General features: G+C 42.4%; 1 protein-coding gene across 2 annotated transcripts in view; it reads left to right on the forward strand.

Moving 5' to 3' along the window:
• Positions 1–11,823: 11,823 nt before the first annotated feature.
• Positions 11,824–23,906, forward strand: part of SEC23A (SEC23 homolog A, COPII coat complex component) — a 34,128-nt gene continuing 22,045 nt past the window's right edge. For both annotated transcript variants that reach the window (XM_083348836.1, XM_083348835.1), the window contains exons 1-6: positions 11,824–12,052; positions 15,345–15,402; positions 17,386–17,472; positions 19,129–19,365; positions 20,686–20,765; positions 22,188–22,332. In XM_083348836.1, the coding sequence (XP_083204962.1) occupies positions 11,832–12,052; positions 15,345–15,402; positions 17,386–17,472; positions 19,129–19,365; positions 20,686–20,765; positions 22,188–22,332 (828 nt within the window). In that variant the 5' untranslated portion in view covers positions 11,824–11,831. The remainder of the gene's footprint in view (positions 12,053–15,344; positions 15,403–17,385; positions 17,473–19,128; positions 19,366–20,685; positions 20,766–22,187; positions 22,333–23,906) is intronic.

Genomic DNA, 23,906 nt, shown 5'->3' on the forward strand with positions numbered 1-23,906 from the left:
TACAGGTCTTCTGTGGAAGGCAGGCTGGTTACAGTTGTTTTTTCTGCAGTCCTAAATATCTGTTGAAATCTGTACCTGTCCTGTTTGGTTGCTGTACCAAACCATACAGCTAGAGAAGTATAAATGGCAGACTCAATAATTTGTCAGTAGAACTGTATCAACAGCTCCTGGGGCAGTCTGAACTTTCTAAGTTGATGCAGGAAGAACATTCTTTGTTGTGCCTTTTTAATGACAGTTCTAATGTTAGGTGTCCATTTCACGTCCTGGGAGATTATAGAAGCCAAAAACTTGCAAGATCTGTACTGTTGATATTGGGTTGTCTAATATTGCAAGAGGGGGTAGAATAGGAGAGCTCCTCCTAAAATCCACTCTCATCTCTATAGTTTTAAGCATGTTCAGTTTCAGATTGTTCTGGGTGCACCTACAGGACCAATATTCAACCTGCTGTCTATATGCAGACTCATCACCGTCTTGAATGAGATCAATGACTGTTGTTATCATCTGCAAACTTCAGTACTTTAACAGAGAGATCCTAAATAATAAAAGCTGTATTAAAACGGTTAAAATTACAATTGAAACTAAATATGAACTGATTATGAAAAACCTATCTTGTGCAACCTGTGTTTCTTTGAATAATGTTGGACTACGATTCCAGATAGACAATAGAAATTCTATATTTTGGGAGCCCATTGTTGGGGAACCTGTGAATTGCTTTGGCATATGACTTTACAGCAGTAAATGCAATAAATTGCAGAACAAGTAAGTGGTACCACCAATATTTGTTCCCCAGTGATGATAATCAGAAATGTTGGTTGTGTTGCCTAAACAAGCCTACTGGATTATTCTAATCCAGTTTTCTGGATTTGCATGATCATAAATTTACCCTATCGGTGGGACTGCACAACCCTCCATGCTAAAATGTGGTTGGCTAGTTTGGTGCATGAGGATAGCCATGGTTTGAGGTCACACTAATTTAGCTTTTTGCATGTTGGCATCCCCCAAAGTATTTCCATCACTATCAGCCAACCAAGTTGTATGACAGTCAATGCTGCAGATTGAGGGCCGTTAACCCTGTGAAAACTCTCACAGGCAGGGGTATAAGGTGAAGACAATGTCAGGGGATGATGGCACTGGGAGTTTGTGCCAAGGGGAAAGGCCTCGTTGAAGAAAACATCTGCAGGTAATCTTTGATTTACAACCATTTGTTTAGCAACTGTTACAATGCCACTCAAAAAAGTGACTTACAACAGTTCTCTCATAACTATTACAGCATCTCCCATGGTGCTTGGCAACCAACATGTACGGTATTTACAATGGTTGCTGCTTCCCAGGGTCATGTGATCACCCCTTGTGAATTTTTCAGCAGGCTTCCAATAAGCCAAGTCAATGAGGGAAGTCAGATTTAGTTAACAATTGCATGATTCATCTAGCAATTGAGACAAAACAGTAAAATTGGGCATGATTCACTTAACAACTGCCTTGCTTAGCAACAAAATTCTAGTTGCAATTGTGATCTTCAGTTGAGGACTACTTGCAGAAGATACAAAGTTACAGAAGGCAGTGATATACCATAAGCAACATTGAATCTAATGATTCCTCAACACCAGGGGCCTTCAAACCTGGCTCTTTTATGACTTGTGGACTTCAACTCCCAGAATTCTGGCTGAGGAATTCTGGGAGTTGAAGTCCACAAGTCATAAAAGGGCCAAGTTTGAAGACCCCTGCTCAACACCAAGGTATTGAATGTGAATCCATCTGATCATCACAGCAGCCTTTTGGACTCTCTAATAGTGTTTTTCAAACTTGGTGACTTTAAGATGTGTGGTCTTCATGCATGCTGGCTGGAATTCTGGGAGTTATTTATTATTTATTTATTTATTTTATTTTATTGCATTTATATACCGCCCTTTCCCTGAGGACTCAGGGCGGTTTACAGGGAGTTAAAAATCAAGCATACAAAAGTTAAAAACCAATTTAAAAAATATTAAATCAACCCTGTATTATTAAAAACCCCAATTAAAATAATTTACTCCTCAGCCTGGGCCCGAGAGCTCAAAGAGCCAGGTCTTCAGGCCCCGGTGGAATGATCGGAGGTCGGGGGCAGTCCTCAGCTCCACCGGCAGCTGGTTCCAGAGGGCAGGCGCTCCCACCGAGAAGGCCCTATCCCTGGGTGTCACCCGCCGGCAATCTCTTACCGGCGGAACCCTGAGCAGACCTTCCCTGTGGGAGCGCACTGGGCGAAGGGCGTTTGATGCCGGCAGCAGGTGTTCCCTCAAATACCCCGGACCCAGGCCATGTAGGGCTTTATAGGTAATAACCAGCACCTTGAATTTCACCCGGAGGGCAACCGGAAGCCAATGCAGCTCGCGGAGTAGAGGTGTTACATGGGAGTATCGGGAAACCCCCATTACAACTCGCGCGGCCGCATTCTGCACCAGTTGAAGCCTCCGAGTGGTCTTCAAGGGCAGCCCCATGTAGAGAGCATTACAGTAGTCCAAATGGGAGGTCACAAGCGCATGAGTAACTGTGCGTAGGGCGTCTCGGTCCAGATAGGGACGCAACTGGCACACCAGGCGAACCTGTGCAAAAGCCCCCCTGGTCACGGCTCCTATGTGATCTTCAAAATTGAGCCGTGAATCCAGGACGGCCAAGTTGCGAGCCCTATCGACGGGGGGTAACACCTCACCCCCCATCGTTAGAGGTGGAATAACTTGGTTAACCCAAGACGCCGATATGCACAACCACTCAGTCTTGGCGGGATTGAGACGAAGCCTGTTTCTCCCCATCCAGACCTGAACCGCCTCCAGGCACCGGGACATCACGGAGAGGGCATCACTGGGTTGGTTCGGGGTGGAAAGAAAAAGTTGGGTATCATCAGCGTACTGGTGATACCCCACCCCGAAACCACGAATGATCTCGCCCAGCGGCTTCATATAGATGTTGAACAGGAGAGGCGAGAAAACCGACCCCTGAGGAATTCCACAAATGAGAGGCCTCGGGGCGGATCTCTGCCCTCCTGTCAACACCGATTGCGAGCGGCCCTGACGGTAGGAGGAGAACCACCGTAAAACAGTGCCTCCCACTCCCAACCCCCTGAGACGCCGCAACAGGATACCATGGTCGATGGTATCAAAAGCCGCTGAGAGATCTAATAGGACCAGGACAGAGGAGCAACCCCTGTCCCTTGCCCTCCAGAGATCATTCACCAGCATATTGTAAAATCCCCAAGTTTGAAAAACAGTATATGTATACGTTGTATACAGCAATGTATATATACGTTGTCTTTTAATTCTGTGGTTAGAATTTCAACAGCTTACATCGGAAGTGGGGAACTATGGCCCCTCTATGACTTGTGGACTTCCAATTCCCAGAATTCCTGAGCCAGCATGCCTGGCTAGGAATTCTAGGAGTTGAAGTCCACAAGTCATAAAGGGGCCATAATTCCCCGCCCTTAGTTTATATCAGGGGTCTTCAAACTTGGCCCTTTTATGACTTGTGGACTTCAACTCCCAGAATTCCTCAGCCAGCAAAGCTGGCTGAGGAATTCTGGGAGTTGAAGTCCACAAGTCATAAAAGGGCCAAGTTTGAAGACCCCCTGGTTTATATGAACGCCCAGCTAGAGAAGATGCACTGAAGAAAAAGGCTGCTGGTCTTAAAAGTCCCGGCAGTGACGGGGCGTTTCAAGCGAGGCGACGCAGCTCATAGACTGCGACGGCCTGGCGCTGAAGTAGGCGGAGCCCCAAACAACGTAGGAAAGCGAAAACAGCCGCCCTTCGAGTTCACGTAAAGACACAGAGCGTCGCTTGGATTTTCGCAAACCAGCCAGAGCTCTGCGCCGGCTTCACGCTGCCGTGTCAGGGCCGGGCTAGTCGGCTCCAGGCCTGCCCCTCGCTCACGGCCCCGCCCTTCCCGCGCGCTCTCTGCCCTTTGACGTGGCACGGGTTCCCCCTCCCCCCCCCCACACACCCACCCAGCCATGATTGTTGCGTCGGCGGCGCTCAGCCTGCTGGGTTCCGTGTGCGCGAGGGCGAAGTGAGAGAGGCAGTTGGAGGCTCCCGGAGCTGAGGTGAGTCGGGCGAACGGAAGGAAAGAAGGAAGGAAGGATGGGGTGGGCACCGAGGAGGCTCGGTCCTCGCCGTCTGGCCCGAGGAAGCTGAGGGGATCCACCGTCGGGGAGAAACCCACAGGTCCGGTGTAGGAAGCGGAAAGGAGGGGGACTTCGACTTCTTCCCAGCCCTTTGACCAGGGGTCGGCAACCTCGGCTCTTTTATGACTCGTGGACTTCAACTCCCAGAATTCCTGAGCCAGCTACGCTGGCTCAGGAATTCTGGGAGTTGAAGTCCACGAGTCATAAAAGAGCCGAGGTTGCCGACCCCTGCCTTTGACTCTCTTGGAGTTTCCCGGGGGATGCTGTCACGTTCCTTTGCCCAGTAACCTGAGATGTCGTCGTGGGCTAAAGCTGGACGGGGTTCCCTTCCTTTGAGATCTTTTAGCCCAGGGTTGTAGAGGTTTCGTCTTCAGAATAATAATAAACCTTTATTGTCAAAGTACAACATGTGTACATTGAGATTAGCTGAGCCTCCCCCTGTGCTCTCTCCCCCCAACACACAGTGACAACAAACCCTCCATCGCACCACACTATGTGAACCAACTACACCACACACCGGCCTCCCAAGTCAACTCTGCATAAGATTACATCCCATTCAAAAGCCTAACAGCCCACGGATAAAAGCTGTTCTTCAGCCTGTTGGTACGGCTGGCTATATTCCTATATCTCCTACCGGATGGTAGGAGAGTAAAAAGATACCGTCCAGGGTGTGAGTCATCCCTGAGAATCTTCCTCACTCTTCCAAGGCAACGAGCCCTGGCGATGTCATCCAGTGGTGTCAGGGAACAGCCCACAATGTCTTGTGCTGTGCTCACTACCCTCTGTAATACTTTCCTATCCGCGGCTGTCAGACCGGCATACCAAACCACAATACCATACGAGAGCCCGCCTTTAGCCCTTCTTCTCCCTTCCTTTTTCTCCCAGTCACTTCCCCCGGGGTAGCTTTAAAACCCAAGCTGGTTTCCCACATTCGAAGAGAGAGAGAGTTTCCCAACTCGGGAAGGAAGGTATTGTGGGTGTGAATTGGGCAGATCAGTGAGTGGTGCTTCTCTATTGAAGTGTTTAGTTTTAGTTTAGTTTAGTTTAGTTTTATTCGATTTTTATACCGCCCTTCTCCCGAAGGACTCAAGTGGGTGTGTTTGAGAGCATTGGGAGACATGGAACAGTCGTGTGGAGTGGGACTCCCGTTTTCCCCCCTCTCTCTGACCCTCCCATATTCTCTGGAAGTGTGTCAAAAATCTGAGGCTCCTAGTTGCATTGAGTTGTAGCTCTGCAACTTAACTTGCCACATCTCGGGTTACCGGCATCTCGGGTTATCCACTCTATTCCATCTTTAACTATGGGTGTGTGTGTGTGAGGTGTTACCCCCTGTAGATAGGGCTTGCAACTTGGGTGTCCTCCTTGACTCACAGCTCAGTTTAGAAGATCATATAGGAGCTGTGACCAGGGGGGCTTTTGCCCAGGTTCGCCTGGTGCGCCAGTTGCGGCCCTATTTGGACCGAGATACCTTACGTACAGTCACTCATGCGCTCGTGACCTCTCGGATTGACTACTGCAATGCTCTCTACATGGGGCTGCCCTTGAAGTCCACTCGGAGGCTCCAACTGGTGCAGAATGCGGCCGCGCAAGTTGTGATGGGGGTCTCCCGATACTCCCATGTAACACCTCTGCTCTGCGAGCTGCATTGGCTTCCAGTTGTCTTCCGGGTGAGATTCAAGGTGCTGGTGATGACCTATAAAGCCCTACATGGCATGGGTCCGGATTATTTATGGGAGTACCTTCTGCCGGCGTCAACCTCCCATCGTCCTGTGCGCTCCCACAGAGAGGGCCTCCTCAAGGTGCCGTCGGTCAGGGAATGCCAACTGGCGGCCCCCAGGGGAAGAGCATTCTCTGTGGGCGTGCCTGCCCTATGGAACAAACTCCCTGTTGAGCTCCGGATGGCTCCCGACCTTCGCTCCTTTTGCCGCAACCTGAAAACTTGGTTATTTGAGCTTGCCGGCCTGGACTGAGAGATTGGGATTTTAAATTTTTTAATTTTTAAACTTTTAGAATGTGTTTTACTTATTAGGGCTAATTTAATTTAATTTATTTTAACTTTGTATAGTGTATATTGTATATTGTATTTTAATTGCCCTGTACACCGCCCCGAGTCCTTTGGGAGAAGGGCGGTATATAAATCCAATAAATAATAATAATAATAATCATCCCTAGATGACATTGTGTATATTAAGCCTATTTCTAAATCAGAAAAAGGAGAGAGAGATCAGTGTCTTTTTTTTAAAATGGAAGTAGCCCTAGGAAAAAGTGTTGTCAGTAAAAAAGGGAGTTGAATAATGTAAAGGGGTTCTTAAAATCAAAACATTAAATGGGAAAGGAAGAAGAGAGGACTAGAGTAGAGTATGGTTTTTTTTTGGGGAAAAGAAGCTTAGTAGAGTTTTGTAAACTTGAATACTAACTTTTTGTAAATTCAAGTGTGTCTGCTGCTAGTGGCAAATACTGTCAGTTGTACAAGATAATACATATACGTTCCCCAAAAACAATATAGTTCTGAACCAGTAGCAAATATATTATGGGTTGAGCTTTTGTGCATTAGAGCCAAGATGTTAGATGCATGAAGAGGAACTTCATAGAATCATAGGATTTGAAGGGACCTTGGAGATCTTATAGTCCAACCTTCCTCCAAGATAGGAGTCCTCGTACCATCTTGGACAAATCATTATCCTTTCCTTTCTTGAAAACTTCCAGCAATGGAGCACCCACAGATCTGGGAGGCAGGTTGTTCTGTTGATTACTGTTCCCACTTATTGCCAGGTTGCTTCTTGTCCTAACTTCAGGTGCTATGGAGAATAAGTCGATATCTCTTCCCTTCGCCTTCAAGTATTGTTATCATGTCTGCCCTCTGTCTTCTCTTTGTTAAGCTAAACATACCTATTTTTTTCAGCCATTCTAAAGAAGCCATTGAAAGGATTTAGCTTCCAGATCTCTTATCATCTTTGTTGCTCTTTTCTGTACTCTTTCTAGGGCCTCAGTATCTTTTTTGTGTGTGGTGTCAGAACTGGACACAGTATTTCAAATGTGACCTTACCAGTGCAGTGTGGAGCATATCCCTTAATCTTAATACTATGCTTCTGTTGATGCAGCCCAGCCTGGGACTGTGTTAGCTGTTTTGACAACTGCAGCACATAGCTGATTCATACTTCAATGGCGGTCCACCAGTACATCTAGATCCCCCTTATAAGTACTACTGTGAGCCAAGTACTGCCTGCCTATCCTATATCTGTGCATCTTGTTTTTCCTGCTTATGTGTAGGATATTACTTTTCTTGCCATTGAACTTCATCTTGTTGGATAGGCCCCAATGTTCAAATCTGGCAAGATTCAAGATCTGAATTACAACTCTATCTTCGGAACTGTTAGCAGTTCCCACCAGCTATGTGGTGGGAACAAATTTGATAAGTGCCCTTTAATCCCCTCATCTAGGTCATTTATGAAGATATTGAAGAGCGGTGGTCCCAAAATAAAACCTTGAGGAAGCCCATCACATACTTTTCTCCATGTAGATGTAGTTCCATTAAGGACCACAAGATGAATGTGTTTGGTAGTGGTACTGTCTGACTTAACATTGTTCTATTTTACTGAGAAATGAGACTGTGGTTTACTTTACAAAATGCCTTACTGAAATCTAAGTATGCAGTATCCACAGCATTTTCTCAGTTCACTAATTTAGTCAGTTTATCAAGGCAGTAAAAATTGTTTGACATGTTCTGTTCTTAACAAACCCATGCTGGCTTCTAGTAATCGCCTTGTTCATTTCTAGGTGCTTACAGACCAGCTGCTTGATTATGTTTTCCAGGATTTTCCCAGGTATTCATGCCAAGCTGGTTGGTCTGTGGTTTCTTGAATACCCCCCTCCTCCCTTTTTGAAAAGTTTGGAACCGCACTAGCTTTTTCCAGTCCTGGCAGTTCAGTGCTTCAGGAGCTCTCAGAGATTTCATCCAATGGTTCTGAGATCACATTTGCCAGCTCCTTGAGTACCCTGTGATGTAACGTATCCAGTCCAGGAGACTTGAACTCATTCAGAGCAATTACTTTCTAACCAATTTTTTTTTTACATTTTTTAACCAACATTTCTCTTTTGTCTCCCAGGGTGCTGTTTTTGATAGACTGGACTATTTTTTTCCTTTTGCAAAAAGACTGGTGCAAAAAAGGAATTGAGCAGTTCTGCCTTCTCCTTACTGTCACCTTTTTGTTACCTTCTCCTACTAGTGAACCAACCATGTCCTTGACTTTCCTCTTTCTACTTACATATTGAATTTTGTTCTTGTTTTTGATATTTGTTGCAAGTCTTAGCTTATTCTGAGCTTTAGCTGTCCTGACTTCCTCATTGCAGATTTGGGCTATTTTCTGGTATTCTGCTCTAAGTTACAAGCCCCTCTGTCCGTTCTTTATACTTGTCCTTTTTGTCCCTTAGCTGGTCTCGTCAAGTGTCTTGTGTTTTACTTGCTATATGATATTGTTTTTGTTTGGGCCTTTATTATCTCATTTTTCAGAATTTCCTATGCACCCTGAATTGTTTTTCCAGCTAGAATTTCCATCCATGGAATGCTTCTTATTCTTTTTCTTAAGTTTGTTGAAATAATCTCTCTTAAAATCTAGAACACTAGTCCTTCAGTTACCCTTACATGCAGTACTGTGAATCCTCAAATGACGTTACTTTTTTCCAAAATTTCTACAATTTCCACTTCCTCGACCACTTCATCCCTATTAGTAATTATCCAGTATAGCTGGCCCTTTAGTACCCCTCCATCTTTTGGGTCACAAAGTTGTCAGCTCTGCATGTTAGGAATCTGTCAGGGTAGCTAAAGTCCCCCTTTACTACAGGGGTGTGTTTCTTGGACACCAACGATTTATATTTCCACTGCTTGGCTATGTGGCTTGTAATACACACCTATACATTGACATTTCTTTTTCCTTTGTATTTTCATGTGCTTTAAACTTACATTTTTAAAGAGTGAAAAATAGGCAAGAAGCAAGGTTAAGGAATATCTGTGATATATTTTTTGACAGATTAAGATCTTATGTATTTTAATTAAATTTTAGGGATTGAAAGACATTTAATAGTAACCGTGTGTAACATATTCCATGGGGATTTGCAGAAAAAAACAATTTATACCCCAAGGTACCAATTTATAGTCATTTGTTTTCCAGCTTCACTAGGCATATTGAAATAGAATTAAATATTTTTTAAAAGGATAGCGAATATATGCAGAAGGTTGTTTCCTGGACTTTGAATTGTTTAATTGACTACGGTAATAAATAGACATATAGCTGATAAACCTGTTTAGAAAAAAGTAAGTCCATGAAAGAGAACCAGGTTAGCGTAGCGGTTTATTTTTTATTTATTAAATTTCTATGCCAAGCATCTCCCCTACAAGGTGGCTCTGGCTGACTTAAAAATTATAGAAACAAGTGAAAAAAAATGAAAAGATTGAAGTGAACCAACCTTAAAATGTAAGTAAAAACTCAGCTAAAACCACAGCTACAAGAGCCAAGAGATGGATAGGATGACGACGAGATCTTCTTATCCCTTCAGCCACCTTCAGCGGTGAGCGTCCTTTTCTGGGCCCGACTGGTAAAGCCAGGTTTTGATACCCTTCTGGAAGGCCAAAAGGGAGGGGGCAGTTTTCACCTCCAGTGGAAGAATGTTGGGGTCATAGCAGAAAAAGGCTGTTCTTGATCTGCCTGCAGACGTGATCCTTGACTCCTTATAGCAGATGGAATCCATAGCAGGCCTCTGCCACTGCCACTGGTGGGGTAGGGTTGTCCCGTTAGGGAGAGACAGCTTGTCAGATACCTTAGACCCATGCCATGTAGGGCTTTAAAGGTAACGATCCACAGCTTGACTTGGATCCAGAAGCAAACTGGCAACCAATGCACCTTGCATAGCAATGGCATTATATGTGCAGCCCTAGGAGCTCCCAGGAGTGTGCAGGCTGCTTTATTCTGCACCAGGTCCAGCTTCTGAATACTGTTCAAAGGTAACCCCATGCAGAGCATATTACAGTAATCCAGCTGACACATGATTATGCCATGAGTAACCATGGCATGTTCCAGGAAAGGGCACAAATGGTACAAAATGCAAAGTTCCACAAAGGCCCTACTATACACTTTTTGAGCAGGAGTTGTGAATCCTGGAGGACCCCCAGGTTGTGCACTGAATTTGTCTGGGGTAGTGCAATCCCATGCAGAATTAATGAGTTAATGATGATAAATCACCAGATCCAGAGATTCCTTGCACAAATTTGAAAATTATGGTAATGTACTGCAGTACAGTGGCACCATTTTCTGCTTAAAAGGCAAAAAATAACTGTGTTAAACTTCGGATAACTGTAGTGCAACTATTTTGCTGAAAAAAAAATCCAAGAAACTGAAACAATAACCATATAACAACTCCAGGCACCAGTACATGATTCATTTTTCCTTTACTAGTTCCTCAAAGAACAACGAAGATGCAAAATGGTTACCTACCTGCTTCTAGGGAATTTTAGATACAACCAACTATCATGAAGCTTAGTAACTCTTAAATATGACCAGCATTTTATCCTGTCTTTTTCCGATTTGTACTTCAAATTTATTTTATTTTATTTATTTATTTTATTTTAATCCCATTTATATCCCGCCCTTCTCCGAAGACTCAGGGCGGCTTACAGAATGAATTAAATAAAAGCAACTATTTAAAGCACAAATCAATGTGCTTAGCAAATGCCTATTTGAATAAGAAATTCTTATTTATTTTATCTTAATATAATACACAGTATTGTTGTAGTTAGATAGTTGCTTTTATTTAATTCATTCTGTCCAATAGAAGAGGTGGGCTCTGGTTTCTGCTTCTATTGCATATTGCTACTGAGCTAGCATTAAATAGTTTCCAAGTTTTGTGTAGTATAACAGTTGACTTTGATTAGCACCTAAGAATGTATGATGTGTAGTGGATAGTAAACTAAGCTGAGTTTTGTTCATTTAAACGCAGTTCTTTTAGGCTGTTTTCAAATGGATGCAAGTGATAACCATGATAATTTGTCAACATAAGATTTTTCAAATTGAAGCTACTTTGTAGGGTAACAGCTTTAAGAATTGCTGTAATGTTTAGGAGTGAAACTGTTGCTTAAGGTACGTGTGCTTGTGCTTTAGGAAATTTCCAAATTTGCATTTCATTAAGGAGTGAAACAGTTACTAAACAGAATAGAGAATCTTATTTGTTATTCATTTTCTTTCTATAGTTTTATGGACAGACATGAATTTTCATATTTTCCAGATAACTAGTAGTGAAAATATATGATTTCCCTAAAACAGTGGTCCCCAACCTTTGGCTCGGCTGGAGGGAGAGAGGGGAACTGGGCCGCGGGAGTGGTGGGCTGGCGCGTACGCAACCCTTATGCTAATGGTGGGCCGGTACACACGTGCACGCAGCCCATGCTTGAACAGCAGGCCCACATGCAGGTGCCCGCTGGCCCGCCACTCACACAACTTGAGCTGCACATATACGCGCTCCGTCCAGCACTCCACATGGCCCAATTCCGAAGAGGTCACAGGCCAGTAGTGGGCCATGACCCGGGGGTTGGGGACCCCTGCCCTTAAATTATTGTATTGCTTTTAATTTATCGTCAAGAACTTGCATGGTTAAATTCAATATATATTTTTGCAACAGATACAAGCGCTTCATAATGACAACCTTCCTGGAGTTCATTCAACAAAATGAAGATAGAGATGGTGTTAGATTCAGCTGGAATGTGTGGCCTTCCAGTCGTCTTGAAGCCACAAGAATGGTGGTTCCAATTGCTTCTCTTTTCACACCATTAAAAGAGCGTCCTGATTTGCCTCCCATTCAGTATGAGCCAGTTCTCTGCAGTCGCACTACCTGCCGTGCTGTTCTAAATCCATTATGGTAATTCCAATAAATGTTGCAGGTTTTGCTGACATGTTATTAGCCTTGTGATTAAAAGATTGCATTGTCCCAATTTTATCAATTATGTACAGTCGGTTTTTGTATAGCATTATAGCATTATAGTTAGAAACTCAGGTATTATGCAATATGAATAACAGAGCTTATAGAAAAAAAATGGGGTTGGGCAGATCATTCAAGAATGACAACACATTCACAACACAAATATTACCAAACACAACAAATAATCCTATTAAAGTACTTACATAGTTGAAAAATATATTAAATTCATAAGTAATGCAAATTTAGACTCATCTTGACAAAAAGTGAAAATGGCTTGAGGGATAAAACAGGAGGAATTGAGGCTGCAGAGTTATGAAGACAATGGAAGAAAAGGATGACGACAACGATGATGAGTAGCAGAAGGATAGATGCAGGATTTAGATGAATATGGTCACACATGCTTCTTTTGCTTATATGGTTTCAAATAAGATTAAATTCCATGGACTATTCTGCTCCTTTCTGCACTGTGATTTTTGTGTTCTAACCATTGCAAGTTCTTCCCAAATGCAATTAGAACTGAAGAAATCTCTGAAGCAGAATGCTTTTTTTTGTTGGCTTTCTGGACAATGACTTCTACTTGACCCTCATAAATTGTTGCAGATCTTTGGTTGAAACTTACTTTGCATGGGATTGAAACAGCTTCTCTAAGTCCTCTTTCTCCACTTTGTCAAATCTAGCCTGCTTAGTGAGAACAATACAATTTGCTCTTATTTGGAAAACTGTTTTATGTGGTCAATGCCTTTCAAATCATAAAATCAGAAGGGCCATCAAGAACTATGACAGTAGACTAATAGGTAGAATAGTCCATTTCTGTAAATATAGGAACTTTGGGCCAAAAGTAGAAAGTCAGTAAGTCCAATAAATCAGTATAATTTAGTAGAAGGCTTTTGCTTTTCTCTCCCAATGTAGACAAAGGCCGTTCTTAAGGAGGGTGGGGAAAAAAATCCCTTCCCTCTCCTCGCAGGGGGAAGCAAATTCAAGAAGCTTTTGACAGGGAAAGTAGACAATTAGGAAAACAAGAAGGCAATTCTCACCCAGTTTTCAAGTGCTTTGTTGTGCTTTTGGCTTTGGCAGGAAACGGCTAAATGATGGGTCATGGGAGTGGCTGATCCTTTCTTTTTTGGTTTGGAGAGTAGCTCCAAGCTAACGGGAGGGCCTACCGCCAACTGGAGAGACCTCTCCCCCTCTCATCGCCCCTCCAGGGCGACTTTCGACCCCTTTACAGCCCCCTCCCATGAAGAAATCCAGGCAACACGAGCGATTCCCTTGTGTGTCTGGCTGCACCAAAAATCCGGAACCGGAAGCCTTCTTGTATTCTTTATGTTGAATTGCTGCAAAAAATTAGGAACTGTGCATTTTTATCTTCAGCAGCTGTGATTGACATCTTATATAACAATGTATAAAGTCAACAATAACTCCGAAGTTCTTGATGCTCTCCTTGGTAGTTCCTTGATTGGAGTATTGTTTTCTGCTTGACCTCACCCCCATGAACACTGGCAGAGCAAACTACAATATATGCACAGGTGACAGCCTCTCCCTTTACTAGCACCGATTATGTTACATAGTTGGGTAATGAAATATACTGCAAGAAACTACCAAACTCAGAGACTACCAAGGACTCCACAGTTCAGCCCTAAGCAATATATTCTCTTCTCTTGGCAGCAGTAATTGTCTGACTGAGAGGCTGGAAGAGAATTGTTGTATTAGGAAACAAAAATTTTTGTAATGGCCAAAGGATGATTTGGTATACAGGTAGTCCTTGACTGAAGTTACAAAGGCATTGAAGAAAGTGACATGACCATTTTTCACACTCAGGACCATTGCAGCATCCCCATGGTCATGTTATCAAAATTGAGACACTTGGCAACTGGTTTGCATTTATGATGGTTGCCTAGTCCTGGGGATCCTGTGATCACTTTCTATGACCACCTGACAAGCAAGGTCAATGGGGAAGCCAGATTTACTTTACTAACTTAACAATCGCAGCGATTCACTTAACAATTGTGGCAAGAAAAATTGTAAAATGGGAAAAATTCACTTAACTGTCTTGCTTAGTAACAGAAAGTTTGGGCTCAATTGTGACCTTAAGTCGAGGACTACTTGTATTGTCCAAAACAATTAGATTCATAAAATCCACATTTTTGTTCTTACAAACACTTCAGGTTTTTCCCCTTCAACCTAAGATATCCTCAGATGTGTTAAGTAGAAGATAAATTAAGGTCTGGCCTATCATTTAACCCCACCCCCCCTGTGTCTGACATGGACCCCAACAGTAAGGCTTGGTAATTGGCTGCATGATGAAAAGTGACAGGCTTCAGTTTTCGGGTTGCTGCTTTAATCATTATAGTCAATTTATCCATAACAGCTTTGCATCCTGGAGCTCATGCTTCCTTCCCTGATGTGATGGTTTGTTTTCCAATGAAAACCAATTACATCAAAGCTGAATACCTGAATAATGTAGTCTTTGTAGTCAATTGTTATTTTTTATTATTGCAGAAAATACCTTCAGCATAAAACTTGCCGTTATTTTCTCAGCATTTCTTCTGATTGTCTGTAATATTGCTAATAGCACACACAATGTCACATATTTCATTTATTTCAAAAAAGTTTGAAAGTTTTTCTGTGATGCTAAAGCTTTTCTGTTTCTTTCTCTGCCTGAGATTTTATCACCAGTATGTTTCTTTGGTATATTTTTTCAATTAGTATACTTATTTGGAGCGGGGAGAAGCATACTTGAGCTGTAATAATAATACCCCAAAACTGAGGAGACAGCTGCAACAGACAGTAACCAAATGCCATATATGTGGTAGCTGATTTGAGTAGACAGTGAATAAAGCAGCAAACTATTATGTTTAACTGGTTATAGCTTGCTATGTTCATTTGTCATTTCTGATTAGTGCCATATTGAAGTTCAGGAAAATTATGTGTAAATCATGCTATGCAAACACCATTATTTTATCAAGTGTGTATGAGTGAATTAGTATTGCATATATATGCTACAGTATATGAGAACCGACTACAGTGAATTTAGCCAGCCCAGCAAATACTGATTAGAGAGGAGCTAAATTAGAGCATCCAAAAGAGTTAAACTTAATAAGTTTTGTTAAATAAAATCTAGAGATGAAAGTATATAATGAATATAGAAAGTAATCTATATTCAGATTTGATCTTGAAACTGCATTATCTCATTTGTATTCATAATTTATTGAAACATTTAATATTATGTTTGTAGCCAGGTCGATTATCGAGCAAAACTATGGGCTTGCAATTTTTGTTATCAGAGAAATCAGGTAAGTCAACATTTATATTTGTCCCAGCTATTCTAACCTTTTTTTTTGCTTTATTAAACATACAGATACTATAGTGATAGCACGGTGAAAATAAAAAGATGCAAAAATCATTTTGATATGTAGAAATGAATCAGTGTTAAATCTGAAATAATAGTTAACAAAGCAAATGTTGAATACTTAAAAGAAAAAGGAATTGTAAATCCTGGAAAAGAAGTGTCATTTTTTTCTTTGTTGAAAAAGGATTACATTTTTTGAGAAGCAACATTGTGTTAGTAATTTTTTTTATCCCATTTATATCCCGCCCTTCTCCGAAGACTCAGGGCGGCTTACAATCTAAGAAGCACAAATCAATGTGCTTAGCAATAGCCTTCATTCTATGTATATGCCTGCTTATTAGGGCTTTCGGGCCCCCCAAAGTGGCATTTTTACAAAGTCAGCTTATTGCCCCCAACAATCTGGGTCCTCATTTTACCTACCTCGGAAGGATGTCAAATGTAGATTAATCTTTCTGATGTTGTCTATGGGTAATCTTTACTTAATGACTAGAATTTCCGTCACTAAGCAAAACGGTAACTAGGCAAAGCACCATGTGCCCACTCTTTAGTGATGGCAGTTCCTATAGTTCCAACTGTGGTTGCTAGGCCAGGACCATGCCAACATTTGGTAAGGATCTCCTGCCTACCATGCTCGCTTCCGCTTCAACTCTCTCCATCTATTCATATCTCCATCACTGTTGTTTTGGCCAGCCTGCATTTTGCTGGTCTTATTCCTACTCTCCAGCTGATCTTCATTATCTTGTTTCCTGTGCTACTGGCTTGGGATCCAAGCCCTGCAACAGAGCCTTGCCTGCTAAAGGGTGCTTGCTGGGTTTTCCTGATGGGATGGCAAGGCATGGCGTGCTCTATTACCAGGCGAGACAGGAAAAGCTACAGTGAAGGTGGAGGCAGTAAGGGAGGTGCTATTCAAGGTGACAGCAGAATTGGAGGAAGCTGAAGGCTAGGGACTTCCTGCAGGTGCAGTGTGTGGAAGCACTCCTGGAGAACCAGCCTGCCAGGTTTCAGCAAGGAGTGGAGGCAAGCCTGCTGTGAACAGAACCTCGGCACTGTCCCTCTGTTCTCTGTGGCTCAGCCTTCCTTCTGCAAAGCCTTGCAAAGGACTAGAAGCTTCCAGTGCACTGAAGCTCACAGACCTGTTCTCACGTGGCACTTCTGATATGGGCTCTGTAGCTCTTGTCCCTCCACTTCCTCCAATTCTGCTGTCACCCTGAGCAGCATCTCCTGCACAGTCTCCACCTTCATCTGGGAGTCACCGCCTTTTCTGCATAGCCTAGCAATGGAGATGTCCTCCCTTTGCGATCCTGCTGCCTCTTCCCTTATGGGGCCTGGCAAACTCCCTTCAGCTGACAAAGCTTGCCATCCTGCTGCACTTTCTGTGTTCATCCCAGGGCTGCACCCTTGCCCAGGTCCTGCATCCTGGACCCGCAGGAGGAGACAGAAGGCTGTGAAGATTGGCTGGGGGCAATGGCAGTGGCAGTGGCGGGTGAGGGAGGGGTAGCAAGAGTATGTGGCAGAGTCTAGGTGATGGATAGAACCCAAATATTGATCATGTGACTGGGCGGGTGCTGCATTGGCCAGAACTCCAAGGAGGACTGGTTACAACTACCATTTGTTCAACAACACTGTAACTTTGAATGGTCACTGAATAAACCAAAGAACACAAATAGCAATTTGTTGTTGTCGTCAGCCATTCAGCTGTGTCCAATCCTCAGCCACTCTAATTAAGAAGTCCAAAAATAAATTGACGACTGACGTTTCTTATTTTGATGTGCACCCCAGGCTAAAATGATGAATGGTTAAGTCTGAAAGATTTCAGGTAGAGTGATATGGTGTTGATACTAAGATGCACAGATAGAAATAAAGATAGTAATAAAATTCAGTGTGATGTGTTAGGTTTATATAAACATTTCTGTCATTTTTCTTTCAGTTTCCTCCTACATATGCTGGCATATCTGAGATGAACCAGCCTGCAGAACTTCTACCGCAGTTTTCTAGTATTGAATATGTTGTACAGGTAAATATTACAATTAAAAATTTAGAGATGAGTGTTGAGCTAGTGAACAATAGTAGAGGGGGAAGATGTGATGACCAGTATGGCAGCATATTATAACAATATGCATTATCTTTTATTAATACAATGGAATAAATCAAAATTAAGCTCTTCATTGTTTGGCATAATTTGATGTGATTTGTAAGAACAGCATAGATATTTCTCAGATGATAGCATAGAGATGCTTTCTCAGCATTATAGATGTTACCTATCACATTATTTTTAACCCATGGAACGATATAATAACATAAAACTGAATTGCACAGAAATATGCTCAAATTCTACATTTGCAGAACTCAACACATAACACTTTGTGAATATTTCTTTATTGTTAAAAAAACCCCTAACCATGAAAGAAGCATAAAATAGGAAAGCAAAAAATCATTAAGAGTTTTACAAATATTATAATATTTGTAATAATATATTATTATATTATCATATTTTCAAAGTAATCTTAGTCTATATATTAAGATATGTCAATTTAACAATTCATATATCATTAAAATCAAGATAATATGCAAGAATTAATAGCAATAACCAATATAGTATATTTTTAAAACCAAGGTGAGCAAATAATAATTTCTGTCTACTCTAAAAATTCTATCCTTGTTTAGCAAGTCATTGAGAAACTCAGTTACTAAAAGCTTAATGTTAGAAGAAATGTTAACACTCATAATGATGTGGAATTATAATCTGGTAATGCTTTCCATGTTGAACTGGATAGTTCATTGGATAGTTTTCTATCCAATTTGTTTTTGTTTTCACATTGATGCATACTCCCACTCTAAACTTAATTTGCCATTTGGATTATACATAATTTCCAGTGGAAAACAGATTATTCTAGAATTGCAATCAGTTTGATATATTTTGTGAGAATCTGTGGTGTTAATGTAAAAATAACAGGTGGGAAAGAGAACTCACTCCAGAATTTGTTTTATTTTATTTGGTTATAAATTATTTTCTAAAATTATTGGGCTTTGTAGTATTCTTACCAAATAGGAGAAAATGATGTGACTTGATTACATTTATAACAATTTTTAGAGAATGGAGTATATACTATGGTATTTGTAGTGCAGTATCAAGCACTTCACAGGGACGCGGTGGCTCAGTGGGTTAAGACACTGAGCTTGTCGATCAGATGGTCGGTAGTTTGGCGGGTCGAATCCCGAGTGCCGCGTAACAGAGTGAGCGCCTGTTACTCGTCCCAGCTTCTGCCAACCTAGCAGTTTGAAAGCAGGTAAAAATGCAAGTAGAAAAATAGGGACCACTACAGTGGGAAGGTAACAGCGTTCCGTGCGCCTTTGGCATCTAGTCATGCCGGCCACATGACCATGGAGACATCCTTGGACAAGCACTGGCTCTTCGGCTTTGAAACAGAGATGAGCACCGGCCCCTAGAGTTGGAAACGACTAGCACACATGTGCAGGGGAACCTTTACCATTTACCTTTATCAAGCACTTAAAAGTTTTGATTAGCAAAAGCGATAACAAACACTCCAAAATTGGTTTTGGCATTATTAGTCTAATAACACTATTGACTTTGATCTGTATTACATGCTAATTTGTCATGGTTTTTTGTGAATTGATAATATTATTACAATGTTTTTCATTTTACTTAAAGCGTGGACCTCAGATGCCTTTGATATTTCTTTATGTTGTTGACACTTGTATGGAAGATGAAGATTTGCAAGCTTTGAAAGAATCCATGCAAATGTCATTAAGTCTCCTACCTCCTACTGCTTTGGTAGGGCTTATTACTTTTGGGAGAATGGTGCAAGTTCACGAGCTTGGCTGTGAAGGAATTTCCAAAAGTTATGTGTTCAGAGGGACAAAGGATCTATCTGCAAAACAACTTCAGGTAGATATCTGTTATTTAATGTGATCACTTTATGATTGTTGTGTCTTGGAAAATAGAAGAAGAAAATGTCTACTGAACAAAATATTATAGTTTCAGGAGTTAAAATGCATTTTCTGATTTTAACTACATTTGATTTAAAAAATGTTTAAATGAGATTCTTAAATCTCAGGGGAAATACTATAAAGATTGAATTACCTGTTCAGTACTGTCAGTGTACCATGCTCAACTTTAAAGCTGCCATTAGTACTCATAATCTTCCACTTTAAGATTATTAAAAATAGTGGAAAGATGCAATACAGATTTTATACACACAAACATGCAGTCTAATACTGAAGAAGGAAGATGTAGACTCATAGTTCCATCTAGTCAGGCTTTCCTTCTCTCAGGAATCCTTTTCCTTTTTCTTCTTGAGACTTGAAAGCTCAGTAATGAGTGAATTGTATAAGCAGATGGGAAGAGAAGCCTTGGACAGGTATGTCAGAAACTCATGCTCAAACTTGATTCTTAATTATAAGGGGAAATAATAGGATTCAGATAACTGCTTGAAAACGAAAACAAAAAACTAATCTTACTAATCTATAATAAACTTCAAGGTAGCAAAATAGAGATATTAGCATAGCAATGAACAGCTTAGGCAGAAAGCTAGTTATCATCCTTAAACAAGCCTAGACTATATATCAGTGGGGAGCTAGGAAAATATACTTTTTTTTAATTCAAGGGAGTGGTATATAGAGCTGTTGATCTAAAAGAGGGTTTTGACCGACTTTGGCAGATTTGATATACGTTGGGTTATGGATGGCAGCTCTCTTGGTCAGTAATGCTTGTATGTTTGTTTGTTTTATTTTTAAAAGCACTGTTGATATAATGAACAGAAGGAATAATCTTGAGGACCAGGAAGAATTGAAACCAGACAATGGTCAGATAAAAGAAATCTGAATCTGGGGCAGAATGTAATTTCAGAAAGCATCTCAGATATTATCCTCCCTAATTCACATGAAGAAAAAAAAGAGGGAGGGGAAAAGCACATTCAGACTTGCAAGATTTTGTTGCCATAACCCTGTACTAAAACCCTAGTACTGTATTGGCTTGCATGTCTTTGATTCCCAAGTTGGTCTACCTTGGAGACCTTCATGAGAACTAGGAAGGATCATCTCTCAAATTATATTTTTGCCCCAAACTCAGATTTCTTTTACCTGACCCTTGTCTTGATTACAGCTCTTCCTCTCCTCAAGGTTATTCTTTCTGCTGATTTCATATGGATAGTTATTATGTTGAGTGATTTGCCAAATATATAACTGTTCTGTTATACACTGTTCCTAGGAAATGCTAGGACTTACAAAAATCAGTGTATCGCAAGTGGGTCGTGGTCCTCAGGTACAACAACCACCACCATCTAACAGGTATCAATTTTTATTTTTAAAAAGTGCACTCTAAATTGCTTTACACTAAGTTCTGCTTTGTTATGTATCTCCATAATTTATTTTATCAGTGCTGAACCCTTATGAACCAGCATCAATCAATTTATTCATTTATTTTGGCTAAGAACCAAAAAGATCAGGGTAGTCCACTAATAAAACGTTATATTACTTTGGTCTGGTCTATGTTGGTCTCTTCAATAATTTGGGTTATATCCATTGTTATCATGCTGACTATGAATTCCTGAATGGGCCCAGTTTCCATGCCACCTAGGAGCAGATTGAAGCCTCCAAGAATTATAAACCTTGGAGACTTTGCTGCCAGTCTGCTGAAAGAATTTAGCAACTCGGATAGGAATTTTGCTGTGGAGCAGGGAGACTGCTATAGCAGTAATTATTCCCTAGAGCCCAGCTTCAACCAGAGTGTTTCACACATGTTTATCTGTGGAACAGGATTGCTGAAAGTGTTTGAAGTCTCATGGATGAACAACTGCCATTTTAACCCACGGCACCCCACCTGGGCTTTTGGCTGGAGCCAAACTTGACACCTAGGTGGTAATATCTTTGAGAGGGGAATCCCTCCCTTCCAAACCATCCAGGTCTTGGTTATACATGCTAGGTCAGCTGCTTCATCCACAATCTTATGGTGGATGTGCATGATGGATGTGCATGATCTTACTGCATACCAACTTGGTGTTTAGTAACAGCAGACAGCGCTGAAGACCTCAATTTTCCCATGATGTGGACTCAAGGATGGCTACTAATACATGGAAGGCAAGACATATCTTAATCACAGACTTCATCATCCTTAGCTTCTCTCCATATTTTCCTTTTTTAAAAGTATATAGTAATATAGAACAACTTTTTAAAAGAACATGCTGGTAAGATTTTAAGTGTGTTTGAGTAGACATTGCATATGCTGTTTCTGTAGATTGAACAGCTTTCAGTAGGTGTCTTCTTCCAAATGATCAGCATGTTAAATAAAAAAACAAATACAGATTCAGAATTTCATCCAGTCATGAATTATAATTTTTTTCATTTGTACAGTAGTTTACAGTTTTACAAGCTTGATAACTGCAGAATGAATGTTAAATCATGTTTGAGAAATTGAAATTGTAGAACAGTATTCATATTTTCCAAAATGAAATCCAAAACTTTTTTTTTGCTAGAAATGCTCTTATTGGCATTATTCTCTCATTGGCATTATTCTTTTCTTTTCCTTTGACCTTGTTGCTCATTGTCAAAACATTCTTTAGAACAGATTTTGGGTGGGAGACAGATGTAGGCAAATGGGAAGAGCTCATAGGATGGGTTTCTTCTTGTGTGAGGCTGGGTTTCACATCCCAGTTGAAAAAATAATTTTTTAAATGATTTCCCTAAGAGCAAAACTGTTTTTATTCTTTCTAGATTCTTACAACCAGTACAGAAAATAGACATGAATCTCACGGATCTCTTGGGTGAACTGCAACGAGATCCTTGGCCAGTTCCCCAGGGAAAAAGACCTTTGCGATCTTCTGGAGTGGCTCTTTCCATAGCTGTAGGACTGCTAGAGGTAACAAGTTATCTCTGATATAGGAGAATAAATAATTAATGTGGGTTTGATTTAAATTAGAAAGATAACTATTTTTAAAGATGGTAAATGATTTTCTGAAACATTTTATCACAAGTATTAAACTTACTAAAATTTGAGCAATAATTATTTTTTCAACTCTATCTAATTTGGACAATGAGATGGACAGCAAATTTTATGCATACCGTATATACTTGAGTATAAGCCGAATTTTTCAGCCCACTTTTTGGGCTGAAAAATTCCACTTCGGCTTATACTCCAGTCAACAAAAAAAACTTACCGAGGACTTGTGCGCGGCCGAGGCTTTGGTGCTTCCGGGATCGCCCGCACCTCTCCCAAGCCACCGCCGTCCGAGACCTGCCGAAGTTTGGGGAGGTTTGGGGAGGTGCGCGCGCACCTCCCCAAACTCCGCGCCTTGCCTGCCTGCTTCTTTCCGCAGCGGAAAGAAGCAGGCAGGCAGGGCGCGGAGGAACGGAGACTTGCCGACGTTTGGGGAGGTTTGGGCGCCTCCCCAAACCTCGGCAGGTCTCCGTTCCTCCGCGCAGACCTGCCGACGTTTGGGGAGGTTTGGGCGCCTCCCCAAACCTCCCCAAACCTCGGCAGGTCTCCGTTCCTCCTGCCGACCTTTGGGGAGGTTTGGGCGCCTCCCCAAACCTCCCCAAACCTCGGCAGGTCTCCGTTCCTCCTGCCGACCTTTGGGGAGGTTTGGGCGCCTCCCCAAACCTCGGCAGGTCTCCGTTCCTCCGCGCAGACCTGCCGACGTTTGGGAAGGTTTGGGCGCCTCCCCAAACCTCCCCAGGTCTCCGTTCCTGTTTGGGGAGGTTTGGGCGCCTCCCCAAACCTCCCCAAACCTCGGCAGGTCTCCGTTCCTGTTTGGGGAGGTTTGGGCGCCTCCCCAAACGTCCCCAAACCTCGGCAGGTCTCCGTTCCTGTTTGGGGAGCTTTGGGCGCCTCCCCAAACCTCGGCAGGTCTCCGTTCCTCCGCGCAGACCTGCCGACCTTTGGGGAGGTTTGGGCGCCTCCCCAAACCTCCCCAAACCTCGGCAGGTCTCCGTTCCTCCGCGCAGACCTGCCGACTATAGCAGTAATTATTCCCTAGAGCCCAGCTTCAACCAGAGTGTTTGGGGAGGTTTGGGCGCCTCCCCAAACCTCCCCAAACCTCGGCAGGTCTCCGTTCCTCCGCGCAGACCTGCCGACCTTTGGGGAGGTTTGGGCGCCTCCCCAAACGTCCCCAAACCTCAGCAGGTCTCCGTTCCTGTTTGGGGAGGTTTGGGCGCCTCCCCAAACCTCCCCAAACCTCGGCAGGTCTCCGTTCCTCCGCGCAGACCTGCCGACCTTTGGGGAGGTTTGGGCGCCTCCCCAAACGTCCCCAAACCTCGGCAGGTCTCCGTTCCTCCGCGCAGACCTGCCGACCTTTGGGGAGGTTTGGGCGCCTCCCCAAACGTCCCCAAACCTCGGCAGGTCTCCGTTCCTGTTTGGGGAGGTTTGGGCGCCTCCCCAAACGTCCCCAAACCTCGGCAGGTCTCCGTTCCTCCGCGCAGACCTGCCGACCTTTG

This window comes from Vipera ursinii (genome assembly GCF_947247035.1).
Source record: "Vipera ursinii genome assembly, chromosome: 1".
In the NCBI taxonomy this organism is placed as follows: domain Eukaryota; kingdom Metazoa; phylum Chordata; class Lepidosauria; order Squamata; family Viperidae; genus Vipera; species Vipera ursinii.